General features: G+C 36.7%; 1 protein-coding gene across 1 annotated transcript in view; it reads left to right on the forward strand.

Moving 5' to 3' along the window:
* Positions 1–470: 470 nt before the first annotated feature.
* The window catches only part of LOC145276687 (leucine-rich repeat-containing protein 49-like), a 120,177-nt gene continuing 104,294 nt past the window's right edge, over positions 471–16,353 (forward strand). The window contains exons 1-3 of the mRNA XM_080127867.1: positions 471–691; positions 7,360–7,477; positions 12,817–13,011. Coding sequence (XP_079983993.1) covers positions 647–691; positions 7,360–7,477; positions 12,817–13,011 — 358 coding nt within the window. The 5' untranslated portion in view covers positions 471–646. The remainder of the gene's footprint in view (positions 692–7,359; positions 7,478–12,816; positions 13,012–16,353) is intronic.

Below are 16,353 nucleotides of genomic sequence, written 5' to 3' on the forward strand. Positions count from 1 at the left end.
CCTATTTAAAAAAAATACAGAAAATATAGAAAAATCTTTATGATGTACACACATCGGAACGAATATTTCATACTCCAAAAAGCATATAAATTGATTAATTCATTTTATTTTTAACTAACAAAATCAAATTTTATAAGTAAGCAAAAAGGGACTGTTTCGCGTCTACATCTTGACAAAAAGCAAGAGCAGATAAGTCCAAAATAATTCAAATTTACACAATCAGTCTTGTAATTCTACTGATTTCACATTAATCGCTTTAAATCATTTAAAATAGTTTTCTTTATAAAAAAAATAAAACTATTTGATCAATTTACGTTATTTTTGGAATATGACATTTCCGTTCCCTGACCCTACATTATAAAAAATTTCTGTATTTTCGATTTTCTTAATTTGGTTGAATTCTAAATATGAACGTGTTTTAATTTTACGAAAAGATAACTGAATAAAAATGAACAAATAATAATAATAATAATCCGAGCACCTGCGTCAGTGCGTCACGTCCACCTATTTCACTTGTAAGGTCAGCGGATGCGACAAGTGGTTGATTTTTTTTATTTATTTATTTGATTTTTTTTTTTTTTTTTTTACTAACGAATGTTTTCAGTATTAGACGTAAAAACGAAACGGAGTAAAAACACTTATAATCATGTCCAACCGAACAAGAAATCGAGCAACAATCTCTTCAAAAGAGGTAAACAAAAAAAAAATGAAGTCTTTTTTATCATTTTTTTTTTTTTTTTTTGCTAAAAAGTAAAACCAAAAACGTTATTTATTTATTTATTTATTTTGCTTTCTATTCATTGTTAGATTTAGTTTTGTCAATAATTATTACTTTCCATGTTATTCAATTTAGAAAAATTGAACACTGAATGATAAAAACTACCAAAAAAAATGACAATGACTAAAAAAGAAAATGCTCCTATTTACTTGCCTCCCCACAAGGGCAGAGTTAACCACAAGGTTGGTTTTTAATGTAGGGAAAATGGGGCACTCTGGATAGGAAGAAAACTTTAAATTACTTCAGTCATGAAGGATTTCTTCTCCACTGACCGAGGACAGAAAAGGTGAAGTGTGGCAGCATCAGAAAAGATACTACACTGTGGTCTTGTCTCAAAGGCTTCGGATTACTATTCTCATCTTGGTTGTTTTATATTTACGGTGTTTCGGCCGATATAAACCCCGGCCTTATTCAGTGCATCTTTTGGAAATTGCGGTTCAACTTCAAGATTTTCAAATTTGACTAGAAAGTTTGCAAATTTTAAAAGATGCATCTGACGAAGGATTGGTGACAACGGTCGAAACGTTGCGAATATAGACGTTCGAATCATCCAAATACTTTAAATGATCGAACTTTGTCTTTTAAAAGATCCCAAAACATTAAAAAAAAAAGCTGGCTCTTATTTAGTTGAATTTTATGAAATACTTATTTTAAATTATTTTTTAGATATTTCGTTGCTTTGTGCGTGTTCATTTATTTTTATTTGCTGTGTTTTATTATGTTATTAATTTCGTTATTCATTTTTTGTGTAAAAAGTGTGATACTTAAAATATATTATTATTAGAATGATGTTTTTTTTTATAACTGTTTTCGGTTGTGATTATTATTGACATTTTTGGTTATTTACAAAACAAAGAAATGTGGAGTTTTCACCTCGTTGTCATGGTTATCAGGGGAGGTAAGTCAAGATTTAAAACATCAAGGGAAGTAAATCACGAATTAAATAACAACTAATTATCTCCCTTTATAAATAGGGTTAAATATTTAGATTTCGTTTTGTTTTGTTTTTTACATAGTCGTCATCACTTATCAAGCCACTCGGGAATAAAGGCTATTGCGTGTACAGTAATCAATGGGATAATATTGTAGTAAACGTTAGTAATGGAGATTTGATAAGGTATCTTACTTAAGGGGGCGATTTATCAGGAATTTGTTTATGTTGGACTTGAAGACATCCAAGTTGTAGTCAGGTGGGAAACAGGCAAAAGGAAGAGAGTTCCATAGGCGGGCAGTTCTCAGAAAGAGGCTTTGTTCATAGAATCTACGTTTTGATTTAGGCACAGATAAAGAATGGGGGAAATTATTGACAGTGGTTTCAGCTAGACGGGTGTTTTTCATGAAAGACTGGCGAGGCAGGGGAACAGAGATTGGAGCTCAGACGAGAACTGACCATGGAAATAAACTATATATTCAAACTATATATATTAGCATTTTGCCTATATATCTGCTCTGTTGTCGTTCAATGAAGGAGAATCCTTATAGATGAGGCATTTTTTATTCAGATCCTCCCCCTTTGGAGAAGTTAGATTTCTTCTAGATAAACAAAGAATAGGTACGTGCAAAATGAATGCCGATGCTGAAAAAGTATAAACATTTTGACCCCTCCCTTTACTTAAAAATTAATTAAAAATCAGAAAATTAACCAATTTTAATGAAATTTTCAGTATTTATCAAATAATAATCATGGAATATATAGTGAACTCATTATTTTTATTTAAATCTTAGTGGAAATGTATTATTTAGTAAAAAAAAAAAAAAAATTTTTTACATAGGCATCACCACTTATCAAGGCAAAGGGGCCACTCGAGGATAAGGGTTAAAGAGTGTACAGTAGACAATTGGATAATAAAGTAATCATTAGTAATGGAAATTCGGTAAATTTGTTAACTTATATGGAATGGCTCATCAAAAACTTGTTTATGTTAGACTTGAAGACAACCATATTGTAATCAGCTGGAAAGCAGGAAAACGGAAGACAATTCCATAGGCGTGGAGTTCTAAGAAAGAAACTTCACTCATGGAATCTACGTTTAGGTTAAGGCACAGATAAAGAGTGAGGAAATTATTGATAGTGTTTTCTGCTAGATGGGTGTTTCTTGTGAGAATTGGCGAGGGGGAACCATAGATTGGAGCTCAGTCGAGCACTTGCCATGAAAATAACGATAAAGCAGAGACAAACTCACAACATCTCTTCTGTGAGAAAGAGGTTGCATTGAAGAGAAAAGGACATCCCTACGAGGCTACAAAGTCTATTTTGAACTCTATCAAGGCAGGATAAGTCTTTTCTAGCAGTTCCTCCCCAGATATGGCAACAGTACTCCATCTTTGGATGTATCTGGCTCTTATATAGATAGAGAATTGCATCAGCAGTGAGATATCTACTGGATCGATAGAAGGATCCCACCATTTTTCCAGCGGCCTTGACAACGGATTTGATGTATGTGTTCCATTTCATATCAAGAGTAAAGGTCAAGCCCAGAAGCTTGTCAAAACATGAGGCCTCCCAAAGACGATAGCAATTCATTTCAATTGATGCCAGGTAGGAATCAGAGCATTTACTGTGAGCTTCTGATTTCTGTCCATCAACTACTACTCATATGAACCTATCAGAGAAATGATTTAATAATTGAGAAGACATGTCTAGCTATATCATAGCTGGAGATCTTGTGAAGTAAACCTTTATGCCATACCCTATTAAAGGCCTTTGATGTGTCAAGAGTTATTGCACTAGAAAGGTTACCTCCGTCGAGAGATTCACTAATCCGATAAGATATAACTGTAAGCACATCTGCTGTAGATCTAGCAGAACGGAAACCATATTGTGTGTCACTAAGAAGATTGGTTTTGCTGAGATCGTTGATTACTTCTCTATTTAACACAGATTCCAGCAACTTTCTAATGATGCACAGGAGACTTATTGGCCTGTATTGATGTTAGAGAATGGATCAAGAGAGAGAGAGGGGGAGGTGTGTAAATTATATTGAGACATGTTGACCGGAAGTCAGGATCAGCTGATCGGATTGTGTGTGAGTCGCGTAATCAGGTTAGCTGAATCGTGGAGATTGGGTTTAGACTTAGAAGAGGACAGACGGCTTCATTGTTGTCTCCTCCCCTTCACTGGGTGGGGGACGCTGACGTGTGTAGAAACGAGACTAAGAGAAACTACACAAGCCAGAGATTCACTTTCCATCTTCTGCGAGACATCTGGAAAGTGAAATAAAAACTATAAAACAAATTCATCGTATTGGAGTGAATGAACCTTCATCCAAAACAGGTATCATCTCCTCTCCAAGAAAAGATGATTCCAGATGGACCAACATCGACGACGCAGAAGGTATGTTGAAAAATACATGTACCACACACACACACAAAGGCATATGAACAAATAGACAGAAAAACTAGACGATCACACGACATTAATTCTGACTAGACGATCACAGACGATTCCCTTTATGATTCGTCACCCTTTATGACAGACAACGCAACACTGAGAGGGGGATGAGCGATCACTTGAATTCTTAAATACAGGGCATACTGATGAGAACTTCCAGGGTGATGGGAAGCAATTCTCCTTAAGACAACGTTTAAACAGTTTTGTAAGTATGGGTGCTAGTTCTGGTTGAAGTTTTTTTAGTACTATAATTGGAATACCGTCAGGGCCGGTTGCTTTACTGGAATCAAGGTTTTTGATTAGCTTGGCAACATCACATACAGACGAGCACTTGTCATGAAAATAACGATAAAGCAGAGACAGGCTTGCAACATCTCTTCTTGCAGGGAAGAGAAAAGGGCATCCCCCACTAAGCTACGAAATCTATTTTGAACTCTGTCAAGGCAGGAAAAGCTGCTTCTAGCAGCTTTTCCTGCCCAGATGTGGCAACAGTACTCCATCCATCATTTGCTGTACCTGGCTTTTATATAGGTAGAGAACTTGTGCAGTTTAGGAACTGTGCTGAAATAATAATATTATTTAGAAAGCCATTCTTAACATGGAGAGGATGGGCTTTGTTAACTATTCTGTACTTTTAGTAACAAAAGATTGTTTTTTACTTGGGAGTCACCATTTATCAAAACCTGAAGGCCATTCGAGGATAAGGGTTAATGAAAGTAAGATGGTAGTGTAGTAACGTTGATGGTGTAGATTGGGTAGAATTTGATTATTTATGGGGACGGCTCAACAAGAATTTGTTTACATTGGATTTGAAGGTTACCATGTTGTATTCAACCGGGAAGCAGGCCAGTAGAAGTGTTTAACAGACGGGCATTCCTGAGAAAGAAGATTTGTTCATGGAATCTGCATTTAGATTTAGGCACAGATAAAGAGTGGGTTAATCGTTTATATTGGTTGTAGCTAGTTGAGTGTTTTTATGAAAGTTTGGCAAGAGGAAGAACCATAGTTTGGAGTTCAGTCAAGCACTTGTTATAAAAATAAAGATAAAGCAGAGACAGGCTCACTACGTCTCTTCTGTGAAAAACAGGTTACAGAGAAGAGAAAAGGGCATCATTTACTAGATTTCGAAGTTGGTTTTGAACTTTATCAATGTTGGATAGAGCACGTCGGGCAGCTCCTGCCCAGATGTAGCAACAGTACTCCATTTTAGAGTGTACTTGGCTCTTATATAGATAGAGATTTGCATCGGCAGTGAGATACCTACTGGAGCGGTAGAGTGATCCAATCATTTTTCCAACGATCTTAACAACAGGTTTGATGGGTCCATAAGCTTGTCAGACATGGGGCTTCCTCAAGACAAGAGTGATTCATTTCAATTGGGGCAATAGGGCATGATGACGGTCAGGGCGATTATGATGAAAGGAAAGAAGCTTAGTTTCCGATGCATTATTTGGGCTGATGCATCTGCTACTAGTCTCTCACTCCTAGTCAAGGTTGAAAAGAGAGTCACCAACCTAATAGGTCCGAAACTGCCTGCTAGGCTTGAACCTCTGTCCCATCGATGAAATGTGGCATCCTTTACTTGTTTTACAAGTATTTTAATGGTGGATGCTCTGACGAATTACACGCCCTTGTAACCCCATGACGTAAATACCTCCGACAAACCTGACAAGCAGCAAAATCACACCCCTACACACTAGCTATCACTCAATGCCAGAAAACCTTCTACGCTAATAGTTTCTTCCATATGACTGTTAGACTTTGGAATCTCTTTCCAGGTTCCCACTTTCCTAACTGTACTGACATCCAGAAGTTCAAGTGTAATGTAACTAAACATCTTGCTGCCCAACTCCCTACATAGTATCCCTGAAAATTATGTCCCGAATAGTATTCCCCTACATCCAAGTGTCATTGTGCCTTGTTTGAGGTGCAAATACAATACTTCGTTCAAACTCCTCGGCTTAATGTTCACAGGGAACATTAGTTGGAACAGATACATCGAGAGCATTGCCAAGGCTGCTGCGAGGAAGGTGGGCTCTCTCTAACGTATTAGAAAGTTACTTACGTCTGAAAGTATCCTGTATCTCTACAAGGCCACCATTCGCCCATGTATGGAGTATTGTTGTCACATTTCGACTGGTGCATTTGCTGCTGGTCTCTCACTCCTTGACATGGTTCAAAAGAGAGTCGCAAACCTAATAGGTCCCGAACTATCATCTACACTTCAGCTCCTGTCCCACCGATGAAATGTTGCATCCGTCTACCTGTTTTACAAGTATTTTAATGGTGGATGCTCCAACGAACTACAAGCTCTCGTACCCCCTCAACATAATTTTCCCTGACAAACCGGACAAGCAGCAAAATCCCACCCCAAACACAGCAGAGATCCTTAGATGTAAGAAGGCCTTCTACTCTAATAGTTTCTTCCCCAGAACTGTTAGACTTTGGAATTCCCTTCCGGGTTCCTGCTTCCCCAACTTTACTGACATGCAGAAGTTCAAGTGTAATGGGAACAGACATCTTGTTGCTCAACTCCCTACATAGTATCCCTGCAACTTAGGTCCCTGATAGTAACCCCTTCATCAAAGTAGCACTCGTTTGTGGTGAAAAAACTGTAAAAATGAATTTAACTTTAAAAACCTATCTAAAAACTAGCACAAGTACAAAGTTCTATTTAAATGTAAAAACGGGTTTTCTTTTTTTCTTTTTTTTTTTTTTTGGCAAAGACCAAATTTTATTCCATTTCCATTATTCCTTTCTTACTGACATTTTACATCGTCACATATTTCATCTGATAACATATTTTGGTGCTTCGACAAAGGAGGGATTGAACCTTGTAATTCACTCCTGTTCGTCCGTTCGTCTGTTCGTTTGTTCGCACTTTCCTCAATAACTATTCTTGATTTTTTTTAAATTGTGCACAGACATTAGTCATGGTGAAAGTAAATTTTTGTTAGAACGGATTTTCCGGGTTAACTATGGTTGATACCCTGGGGGTATTATAAGGGTAAAATTACCCCCAAATCGTTAATTTGTTTATTTGTTTGCACTTTTCTCAAAAACCACTCTTTGATTTTTTAAAATTTCGCACAAACATTAGTCATGACGAAAGTAAATTTTTCACTCGTGGAAAGAGCGTGGGGCACATGCTCGGCTTGTTTATTTGATCCTTTCTTTTCCTTTTCTATAGTCTCCGTACAGTCATCAACAAAAAGAAGCAATTGTATTGAAACCGGCTCAACTTGCACCTGATTTGATGATGAAAAGATTCTGGGCATCGGTTGAATATCCATTTAATCACTTTACAGGTAAGATTTTTTTTTCTCATTTACAGGTAAGATTTTTTTTTTTCTTATTTACAGGTAAGATTTTTTTTTCTCATTTACAGGTAAGATGTTGGATTTTTTTCTTATTTACAGGTAAGATTTTTTTTCTTATTTACAGGTAAGATGTTAGATTTTTTTTTTTTTCATTTACAGAAAAGATGTTAGATTTTTTTTTTTTTCATTTACAGAAAAGATGTTAGATTTTTTTTTTTTTTCATTTACAGAAAAGATGTTAGATTTTTTTTTTCATTTACAGAAAAGATGTTAGATTTTTTTTTTTTTCATTTACAGAAAAGATGTTAGATTTTTTTTTTTTTCATTTACAGAAAAGATGTTAGATTTTTTTCATGTTATCTTTTTCTACTTTACATCATTTCTTTCCTTCTGATTGGCTGAATGGGTAGTGACATTCAGACAGAGAACTGGATCGTTGGAAAGTCCCTTTTAAAGATTCTAATTTGGGCAAAGTATTTTAGGGAAACATTTCAGTGAAAATATTTTTAAGTTTATAATTAAATCTGAAAAAGCGAAAGACGTGTTACATGATAAACGCAAAAAAAAAATAATGAATTCAAAAGAAATAGTTTACGTATGTTTCAAAATAAAAGTTCAAATCAATAGGAAAAGCGTAGAATGTTTATCAATATTTTTAGAGTTTTTGTTAAACAAAAGGGATTCTTTAGTTGAAATAATGAAGAAGTGTGGGAACATGATGAGAATTAGCAGCGAACCGGATGTTAACGCATCCACCACGAGAGACAAAATGAAAAATCATCTTTTGCACATCGTTCCACGCATCTTTTTCTTCTTCATTATGTCTCTTCTGGTTTGGTGACAGAATCCGTCCATACGTTCGCTGACGCAGCAGGGCGAGTTGTCTTCTCTTCATCTCTTTAGGTCGGGTGGGAGAATCTGTCCGTGCGTTCACTGATGCAGCAGGGCGAATCTCCTCTTCCCTTTTTTTTGGTTCCCTCAAATCCCTCGTTTTATAGTGACACACCGGCTCCAAGTGACTGTGATATTTGAGGTGTTTATTTTAGGCGCGGAACTCTGCCATTGATCGATAATTCTTTTGTGGTTATCCTATTTTTTTTTTTTTTCTTCCCAAGCGGAAGCGATGCATGGAGCCATGTGCAAAAGACGATTTTTCATTTTGTCTCTCATGGTGGATGCGTTAACATCCGGTTCGCTGCTAATTCTTATCATGTTCCCACAGAAGTCAGAGTTGATAATTTAACGGCCGTAAATTATTCCGAAGTCTAAAAATCATAATCACATATTTTCCATTCAATTATATAAATTATATTTCATTAAAAGTTATTAGTCAAAAACAATGTTCATTTGTTTTCATGGTAAAAAGAAAGTTTAATAAGAAAGATTAGGAATATTTCAGTGAATAAGTTTATATCTTAATATATCTTAGATAAGCAGACGATAATGAAAGAGTTAATGAGTTGTGTGTGTCTGTGTGTTCGTGAATATCTCTGCATATACTTATGACAGTGTGTGATAACAGCAATAGTCCCATCACCCTATGGAGGGTGGAAGTGGAGGCTGAAGTGATGTAAATCTGTCATGGACTTTGATTCAACTGGTTTATTGAAGAAAAAATCTGGCCTTATAAGGGATCGATGTTGCTCCAAAAGTGGCATTTTGAATACATTTTTAAAATCTTTTGATTGGTCCAAAATGTTGTTATTTGTTTTTGTTAATGCAGGCAAGTATATACACAGACATGTGTAGAAACCATTTCAAGCATTTGGATTTTCAACATCAAAGAGTAAACCTCAATCGCCACAAATATTCACCCTGCTCGTGTGTTTGAAAATGGTCCGTGTGTACATAGCGCCATTTTTTTTTTTTTTTTTTTTTTACATTATATAGTCACTGTACATTAAGGCGTAGAAGTCAGTCAAGGACAAGGGCTAATGAGTATCTTAATAAAGATTTGATAAGTTACTTCATTTTAGATGATGGCTCTTCAAGAACATGTTTACATTGAAATTGAAAACGACCATGTTATAGTCAGTCGGGAAGCTGCTCTGTGGTATTGTGTTCCACAGATAAACAGCTCAGGAAAAAAAACTCTGCTCATGGAATTTTCGCTTAGATAAAGAGTAAGAGAAATTGCTAAGAGTTGTTGTTGCTAGTTAGGTGTTTGCTGCAAAAGACTTACGGGTGGGGGGGGGCGCATAGAGTTGAACACCTGCCATGAAAATAACGATAGAGTAACTATGATGAATATATTTACCTATTGTTTTTATTGATGAATAGAATTGATAAAGATAAAAGATAAAAACACAATCTTTATGTGATAACCTATCAGGTATCAAAAGCTCTACACAAATAGGTGGAGCAATTAATATAAGAAATAAAGGATAAGTTAAATAAAACTTTATTAAATATTAAATAATCAAATCAATAAGAAAAAAAACTCTCTGGGCCATGGTATTTCGAAGAAGAGAAAATAGGTTTATATAAGCAAAAAGCTGGCATAGTGCATTAGCTTAGAAATGAAATAAAAACACACTCTATGCGTGTGGAAGCAGAAAAGATAGCAAAATGGAAACAGAGAAAATAGATGGAGACATAAAATGATGGCAGAAATATATGAGAGGCAGATAAAAAAAAAAGATACAAAAAATACAGAGTACAGAGAATACAAATAAAGCACAGTAAAAAACATGGCAGTAATAGAATTATAAAACACATGTATATGGTAAGAAAATAATTATAATTTATTGTTTTTATTGGCAAAAACATTAGTAATTATGATTTTTAAGCGAAATAAAATCATTTTGAACTAACGCCCATTTTGTCTCCTTTGCGAATCATCAGTAAATTATTAATTACAGGGTGTAATGATAAAATTGTCGCCCTAGAAAAGACGACATGATTCCATTTCCATTTGATGAAAAACGGTTTTCTTTTTTTGGTGCAGACCATCTACTAGTTGGCCAGTTATGTACAAATCCCAAGAGCGATAGGAGCTTTCTGTCATGTCTGAAAGTGACACAATGTTCAGCGAACGAGATCGGAGATGCGCCGATTTACAACTCATGCTCCCTACCGATCCAAGTTATGACAACAGGACCATTGTCAGCACCTTCAAGATGCATCGCTGGATTGCCACGAATAACAGGGATGTGCCCAGGGTGATGAAAACAAAGTTTCCAGTCACAGTTATGGTCTTTGGTATGGTTCAAGTGAGGGCCATATCATGCCATCTCACATTTTTTTTTTTTTTTTTTTTTTTTACACAGTGATCACCACCTATCAAGGCCCGGAAGCCACTCAGGGATAAGGGTTATTGCAAGTACATTAAGTTAGTGAGGAGATTTGCTGAAGTGTTTACTTAAGGGGGCGGTTCATTAGGAATTTGTTAACATTGGACTTGAAGACATCCAAGTTGTAGTCCGGAGGGAAGCAGGCAGACGGAACAGAGTTCCACAGGCGTGCAGTTCTAAGAAAGAAGCTTTGTTCATGAAATCCGCGTTTTGATTTAGGCACAGATAAAGAGTGGGGGAAATTTTTCACAGTGGATTCAGTTAGACGGGTGTTTCTCGTGAAAGATTGGCGAGGGGGGACCAGAGATTGGAGTTCAGACGAGCATCTGCCATGGAAATAACGATAAAACAAGGACAGGCTCGCAACGTCTCTTCTGTGGGAGAGAGGTTGCAGGGTAGAGAAAAGGGCATCCCCCACTAAGCCACGAAGTCTATTTTGTACTCTGTCAAGGCAGGATAGGCTGTTTTTAGCAGCTCCTGCCCAGATATGGCAACAGTATTCACATCTTCGAAGTCAGCTTGAAAATAAACATCAAAGTGTGCCTGGACATGCTGAAGAGTGTAATGATACTCTAGTGCAATTAGGTGGCCGCTGGCAGATCCTCAGTGTGGCAGCAGGACTCGGCACCGGCCCACAAGTCCAAAGAGACTTCAGAAGGAGTGTTATGACTTTGTATCCTTCTATCACTAGCCCCCTCCTCCTCTTCCTCCGACCTGAACCCACTGGACTACTTCATTTGGTCATGTGTCAAGAACATCACCAGCATGACCTCCCACATCAATTCTGCTAAATATGTTTCAATATTACATGAAGGACTTCTACCAATATTCTTAAGTGGTCAAATGGACCAAGTTAATTCCCTATTTATGAAAAACGGATCTTCTTGTCACTCTGCTAGAGCAACACAACATTGTTTTTTTTTTTGTTTTGCTTTTTTTTACAAAGGAGTCCCTACTTATCAAGTCTCAGAAGCCACTCGTGGATAAGGATTAATAAGTGTACAACAGTCAAAGTCGTAGTAATCATTTGTAGTGGAAATTTGGTAAATTGAATTAGATAAGGGGATGACTCATCAAGAATTTGTTCACATTGGACTTGATTCTAGTTAGTTGGAAAGCAGGAAAACGGAACAGAGTTCCACAGTCGTACAGTTCTAAGAAAGAAACTTTGTTCATGGAATCTGTGTTTAGGTTTAAGCACAGATAAAGAGTGGGAGAAATTATTGATATTAGTTTCAGTTAGACAGTATTTTTTGTGAAAGTCAGGCCAGAAGGTACTATAGATTGGGGCCCAGATTAGCACTCGCTATGAAAATAATGATGAAGCAAAGACAGGCTCACAACGTCTCTTCTGTGGGAAAGAGGTTGCAGAGAAGAGAAAAGGGCATCCACTACTAGGCTACAAACTCTATTCTGAACTCCATCAAATCAGGATAAGTTGCTTCTAACAGTTCCTGCCCAAATGTGGCAACAGTATTCCATCCATGGACGTACCTGGCTCTTATACAGGTAAAGAATTGCATTAGGTGTGAAATATATACTGGAGCGGTAGAACAATCCCATCATTTTTCCAGCAGCCTTGGCAACAGATTTGATGTATGTGTTCCATCTCAGATCAGGAGTAAAGGTCAGACCTAGAAGCTTCCAAAATGGGATTAATAAACTTCCATGGCCAAGTCAGTCTCTGGGTATGAACCCAACTGAAAACTTTCGGGGCATATTAGACTGGAACCTTTGCAAAAAGAAAAGGGGGTCATCTTCTAAGACTGAAGTTTAAGTATTATTGCGTCAGACATGGCAAATAATTCCTCAAGATGATATTTGTCAACTGATCAATACCATGCCTACAAGGGTCCTTGCATTAAAAACAGCAAAGGAAATGTTAATCAAATAGTAGTTATTAAATTTGTAACTATTTATTTTTGATTTTGTTCGATAAATTATACGTTTATTGAAATAAACGTTTTCTATGGGTGCCTTTTTTTCAGTCAGATCTGTGTATTTTTGACTTGTTCATGATTTTATATTTTACAGAAAAAATGCCGATTCATCATCGAGGTGCTGTGGGTCTATCAAAACGCCAAACGAATCCTAGCAGTGCTTTGTCCCCTGAACAAAATAGCCCTGAACCATTTACGACAGAAGAGGAAGCTCGGTTTTCCCGGACATCATCCAGGGGTGCCTTTTCTCCTGCAAATCACCCCAAGAACAATCCTGTGTTTTTAACAGGTAAATTTGTTATAATATTTTTGCTGGTGTATTGGTCACTTCACGTATGGGTTGGATTATAGTCGACCATAGTGTTGTTTTTTGTCTTTTTTATAACTTGACTTTAATTATATTTTGTTATAATTTGTCATACCTCTTTGGGGAATATCTGCCTTTTTAACTGCATTCTCAATTTAAAGGAGTGTTTCATTATTTATTAAGTATTGTTGCAGTAATCGATGATGCTGATCTATCATACAACTTGTTAAGGACAACGTCCATTCAAAAACCCTGCCCTTATTCCATTTATTTCGATCTAAATCCCATTCCTAATTAAAGATACCATCCATTCCCAAACCCTGCACCCATTTTATTTATCCTTATCTTTAATATTATAAAAAAGGAACTTTGTCTCTGTGTGTGTCTGTGTGTGTGAATTCATTCCCTATGGACTCGAAAATTGCTGAGCCGATGTTTATGAAATTTCACACAAAGATATTTTATGTGGCTGGAAGTGTTCTTAGATAGGTGTTGCATTGGAATGTCTTCGCTAGGTACCGATAATCAAAATAATACGATGAAAGAAAGAACAGGCAATTTTGACCAAATTTAACACCTTACACAACCCAACATCACAAGTGCATTTGAGAAGTTTTACACAAGCCGAAATGGCTAAAATCCGCAGTAGGTTCTTTGATATAACAGGGGCATGTTCGAAATTAATGTTTCTGTTTAAAGCACAAATGAAGCATGATACTTGACTCTTTCCTTTTAAACTTAAATTCAGGCCATTATCACTACACAAGTAGAAATGATCAACATATAAAATCAACAGTAAGTTCTTTTATATGACAGAGGAACGTTCAAAATTAATGTTTCTGTTTAGAGCACAATTGAACCATGATACTTGATCTTTGTATTTTAAACTTTAATTCAAGTCATTATATATAAAAAAATAATTTTAGAAAATCAACAATAAATTCTCTGCAGTGCAATATAAACTACAATGTATTGTGGACTATGTTACTGTGGGGAGGCATTTGAAGTGCACCACGGTTTTGATAGCAATAAAATATTGGAGTGTGAAACATTCGTTGATCCTCATTCAATCCCAGGCAACGTCAGGTATCCCTGCTATTTTTCATATAAACCCCACTCTCAATTAAAGACAGACCCATTTCCACATTCATTATTGTTTTATTTACTTACATTTAAATTCCACTCTCAATTGAAGAAACAGACCATGCCCAACCCTGTCCCTAATTTATTTATTTCCATTTAAATTCCACTTTCAATTGAAAATACAACGCGTTCCATAACTTCACCATTATTTTATTTCAGTCTAAACCCCACTCCCAATTAAAAACACCATCAATTCTCAAATCCAACCCATAGTATCTTTATTTTCATTTAAATTCAACTACAAAAAAAAACAACAAAAAATTTAAATTCAACTACAAAAAAACAACAAAACATTTTTAATTCAACTACAAAAAAAATAACAAAAAAAACAAAAAAAACTTAAATATGAATTAGATTGACTGAATAAATTCCCAACCCTACCCCCTGTGAATTTATCGTGTTCCTTCCTTCCTTCCTTCCTTCCTTCCTTCCCTAATGGCGGTTAAAATTTATTTCCAAACAAATTCTCACAGTGAATATCAACTCATTCTTTTTCTCACGCTTAAACCTTTTTTTCCCCGTTTATTTATATTGCTTAAATGTGTTACTTATATCGCTTAAATCTTTTTTCAGTTTTCACCCTGTACGTTATATATGGTTTTATTTACTTTCATTACCTATGTTTGAGATGTGTTGTTTCATAAGCATTAATACCTAAAAACGATATATATATTCTAATCAAAAAAAACCTGGACCAGATTCTCAGCGACACCCATGCTCCAACCACAATCAGTCCGGTTCTCGAGAACTCAACGGCTCGACTCTCTCAAACATCTTAACTCCCGGTCTTATATTATCTCATTTATGCAAATTAATGCGCATTCGAACCAGCTGATTCGTCGGCTTCTCGTCTCCCATCGCTCGGGTTTCAAGTTCGCCCATGCAGCAGTTGCAGCACACCTTCGTGACTTTTTTTTTTTTTTACATGGGGGGGTCACCACTTATCAAGGCCCGAAGGCCACTCAGGGATAAGGGTTATTGCGTGTACAGTAATTAATGAGATAGTATTATAGTAATCATTAGTATTGAGGGTTTTGATAGAGTGTCTTACTTAAGGAGGCGGTTTGTCAGGAGTTTGTTTATGTTGGACTTAAAGACGTCCAAGTTGTAGTCAGGTGGGAAACAGGCAAGCGGCAGAGAGTTCCACAGGCGTGCAGTTTTAAGAAAGAAGCTTTGCTCATGGAATCTATGTTTGAATTTAGGTACAGATAAAGAGTGGGGAAAATTATTGACAGTAGTTTCAGCCAGACGGGTGTTTCTCGTGAAAGATTGGCAAGAGGGGACGAGGGATTGGAGCTCAGACGAGCACCTGCCATGGAAATAACGATAGAACAAAGACAGGCTCGCAACGTCTCTTCTGTGGGAGAGAGGTTGCAGGGAAGAGAAAAGGGCATCCCCCACTAAACCACGAAGTCTATTTTGTACTCTGTCAAGGCAGGATAGGCTGTTTTTAGCAGCTCCTGCCCAGATGTGACAGCAGTACTCCATCCTTGGACATACTTGGCTTTTATACAGATAGAAAATTGCATCAGTAGTGAGATATCTCCTGGAGCGGTAGAAGGATCCCACCATTTTCCCAACGTCCCTGGCAACAGATTTGATGGACGTGTTCCATTTCAGATCAGGAGTAAAGGTCAAACCCAAAAGCTTGTCAAAACATGGAGCCTCCCCAAGACGAGAGCCATCCATTTCAATTGATGCTAGATGGGGATCAGAGCGTTGATGATGTAAAAATAGAAGCTTGGTTTTGAATGCATTAAAAGTGACCAGCCACCTCTTCCCCCATTGTACCACACGCTCAAGATCAGAGGAGAGAGAATTAGAGAGAACTTTGTCATTTAAGGCCTTTGATGTGTTTCCATAGATGGTCGTGTCATCAGCATAGATGTCAACGAATGATTTAAGTATGTGTTTTGGGAGATCATTGATGTAGATCAGGAAGAGAGTTGGGCCCAGGATGGACCCCTGGGGGACTCCAGCATTAATACTGTGGGCCTCTGATTTCTGCCCATCAACCACTACTCTTATGAACCTATCAGAGCAAAATGATTTAATGATTGAGAAAACATTTCCAGTAATACCGTAGCTAGAAATCTTGTGAAGTAGGCCCTTATGCCATACCTTATCGAAGGTCTTCGATATGTCAAGAGCAATAGTCTATTTCACCTCACTTAAATAAGA

The sequence above is a fragment of the Euprymna scolopes genome, chromosome 5 (assembly GCF_053919585.1).
Source record: "Euprymna scolopes isolate OS-2025 chromosome 5, ASM5391958v1, whole genome shotgun sequence".
Lineage (NCBI taxonomy): Eukaryota > Metazoa > Mollusca > Cephalopoda > Sepiida > Sepiolidae > Euprymna > Euprymna scolopes.